The sequence below is a fragment of the Phoca vitulina genome, unplaced genomic scaffold, assembly GCF_004348235.1.
Source record: "Phoca vitulina isolate PV1807 unplaced genomic scaffold, GSC_HSeal_1.0 scaffold128, whole genome shotgun sequence".
In the NCBI taxonomy this organism is placed as follows: Eukaryota; Metazoa; Chordata; class Mammalia; order Carnivora; family Phocidae; genus Phoca; species Phoca vitulina.
In genome coordinates this window covers 450,277-453,428 of record NW_022589831.1, presented here as the reverse complement: position 1 = coordinate 453,428, position 3,152 = coordinate 450,277, and the positions used below count along the sequence as shown (strand labels likewise).

The following is a 3,152-nucleotide window of genomic DNA, read 5'->3' as shown; positions in this document are numbered from 1 at the left end:
GAGGTTTTTTTTTTCCTGTTACTTGTCCATTTCTCTTTTTAAAAAATTTTTTATTGTTATGTTAATCACCATACATTGCATCATTTGTTTTTGATGTAGTGTTCCATGATTCATTGTAAAACAGGAGTTCTTAAACTACACACTTTGCCAGAATCACCTGGGGAACACAAAGAGGAAGGCTTAGCCAGCAGGTCACCAAGACCCCTCTTTCCTAGTTCAACTACAGATCTCAACTTCATCTCATTTACATATTGAATAATTATTTACTATATCATTTTAACAGAAAGTTTCCATGGTAAGGGAAAAATCTGGAATAATACTCCAATATTATTTTATCTACTAGATAGAAATATGTAAAAATATCAAATGTTACCATCATACAGAGAAGGTAATTTTCTTTCTACAGAAGACTCTTAGCAAGGCTCCCTTCATGTCTCTGTTCCTCAAGCTGTAGATGAAGGGGTTCAGCATGGGGGTGACCACAGTGTACATCATAGCCATGACAGTCTCCTTAACAGTAGAATTATTAGCTGATGGGCACAAGTAGAGACCAATAATTGTCCCATAGAACAGCGACACCACAGAGAGGTGGGAGCCACAGGTGGAGAAGGCTTTGTGAATACCCTTAGCAGAAGGGACCTTGAGGATAGAGGACACAATCCGTGCATAAGACATGATGAGGAGGAGGAAGGGGAGGACAAGAATGAGCCCTCCCATGATAAATATCACCAACTCATTAACTCGAGTGTCAGAGCAGGCCAGCTTCAGCAGAGCAGACATATCACAGAAAAAGTGGGGGATTGTGTTGTCTGCACAAAACCACAATCTGGCCATGAGCAGAGTGTGTAACATAGCATGGAACATGGTCAGCACCCAGGAAAGCACCACCAGGGAGAGACAGAGCTTGGGGCTCATGATGGTGGTGTAGTGCAAAGGGAAGCAGATGGCCACATAGCGGTCATAGGCCATGGCCACCAGGAGGAAGCTCTCCAGGTCTGCAAAAAACAGGAAGAAGTACATCTGGGTCAGACAGCCAACATAGGAGATGGATGAGTCTTGGCTCTGCATGGTTTGCAACAACTTGGGAATGGTCACAGAAGAGAAACAGATATCAGAGAAAGACAAATTGCTGAGAAACAAATACATGGGCGTGTGGAGGTGGGAGTCCAGGCGAATGAGGACAATGATGAGAAGGTTCCCCAGGATGGTGGTAACATACATGGCCAGGAACAGGGCATAGAACAGGTCTTGCTGATCTGGATAAATGGGCAGACCCAGGAGGACAAATTCTGAGATGACAGTTTGATTCTTTTCTGTCATGCTCTGTCTTCAGTATCTTTAGGAGGAAATAATAGTGTCCATTATAAACCTGAATAAAAATAAAAGTATTTCTATGATACATGGTAATTTGTTCTGCAATAATTGATTTCACCCTCATTATCCGGAACATTTTGTAACCACAAATATAACAAATCACTAAATCCAATCACTTTCAGACTTTTTTTTTCATCTCTCATTCATCACCATTTAATAATATTGACTCTTCCTTCCCTTCTGAAACACTCTCATCTCTTATCTTCTGTGCAACCATCCCGGTTCTCAGCCCTTCATTCTCAGTAACTGTGATTGGTGTCTTCTATAACAGTATCTTATATATTGGTGTTTCCTTAGGCTTTTTCCTAAATACTGTTCTCTTATAATGCTACATATGCAGGCCTAAAAGAATGGCCTATTCCCATGGCATAAATTACCATATAAATCTCATTGATAAACCTCTATCATGTCAGAAACTGTATCAATTGCTTAGTGATTATCTCTTCATATAAAATCACAAGCATCTTTGGTTCAATAAATCGCAAATAAAACTCACGATCTCACCCTGCCCTTCTCCCAATCTGTGCCTCCAAGTCTCTCACATCTCAGTAAAAGAAATCCAGGCACAACTCATACACCTGAGTTTTCTTTCCTTCCGTCCTTTCTCTTATCCTCAATATCCAATCTGTCAACACATCCTACAGTTTCTGCCACATTAAACCTCTTTTTCATTCATCCACTCCTTATCTGGTTGCATCACTATCCTGGCTGGGCTGACATCATGTCTTATCTGTACTATTGGAACAGGCTCTTCTCTCTTCACTTATCTCTCTGCTTCCACACTTGAACACTTTCTCCTTTGGGACGCCTGAGTGGCTCAGTCCGTTAAGCATCTGCCTTCTGCTCAGGTCACGATCCCAGGGTCCTGGGACCAAGCCCCGCATCGGGCTCCCTGCTCAGTGGGGAGTCTGCTTCTCCCTCTGACCCTCCACCCCTCTCGTGCCCTCTCTCTCACACTCTCTTCTCTCAAATAAATAAAATCTTAAAAAAAAAAAAATACCCACTCTCTCCTTCAATATACTTCATTCACAATGTGGCATTCTAAGATGAAAATCTGATCATCATTCTTCCTGATGCCTTCATGGATTCTCATGGCTCTTAAGATAAAAGGCAGGGGATGCCTGGGTGGCTCAGCCAGTTAAGTATCTGCCTTTGGCTCGGGTCATGATCCCAGAGTCCTGGGATTGAGTCCTTCATCGGGCTCCTTGCTCCACGGGGAGCCTGCTTCTCCCTCTGCCTCTCCCCCCTGCTTGTTCTCTCCCACTTCTCTCTCCCAAATAAAATCTTAAAAAAAAAAAAAAAAAAAAAAAGATAAAGGCAAAATTCCTTTCAAAGGAATTGCCCAAAAGGTGCTTCATGACCTGACCCTTGCCGACTTCCACAGCTTCACCTGGCCCCATAGTGACACTCACAGTTACCTCTCCAGAAATAGTGACACTCACAGTTACCTCTCCAGAAATGCTGGACTCAAAAGGCAAAATTTCTTGCTTCCAGCCTTTTCTACTTGCTGTCCCACCCCTGCCTAGCATCTTCCTCCCTCTGCTTCCTCTTCACCTGGTTTGCTCCTACTCACCCTTCAGCCATATTCCATGTCACTTACTCAGCTGTATCTCTCCTGTCCCCACTCCTCAGACCAGGTGAGAACCTGCTACTATGTTTTCCTAGCATCCTGTACTTGTCCCTAAGGCACTAAATGCCCAGGGGATTGTTTCCAGCTGTTCTCCCTATTGCATTGTAAACATGCAGGAAAGGCCACGTCTGCCTTCATGACTGCAGAA

At 43.3% G+C, this 3,152-nt stretch overlaps 1 protein-coding gene across 1 annotated transcript; it reads right to left on the bottom strand.

Annotated features, from left to right (window-relative positions):
- Positions 1-375: 375 nt before the first annotated feature.
- Positions 376-1,320, bottom strand: LOC116628778 (olfactory receptor-like protein DTMT). The gene has a single exon (XM_032399103.1). It carries the CDS (start codon positions 1,318-1,320, stop codon positions 376-378), a length of 945 nt encoding a protein of 314 aa, XP_032254994.1.
- Between the last annotated feature and the right edge of the window lie 1,832 nt (positions 1,321-3,152).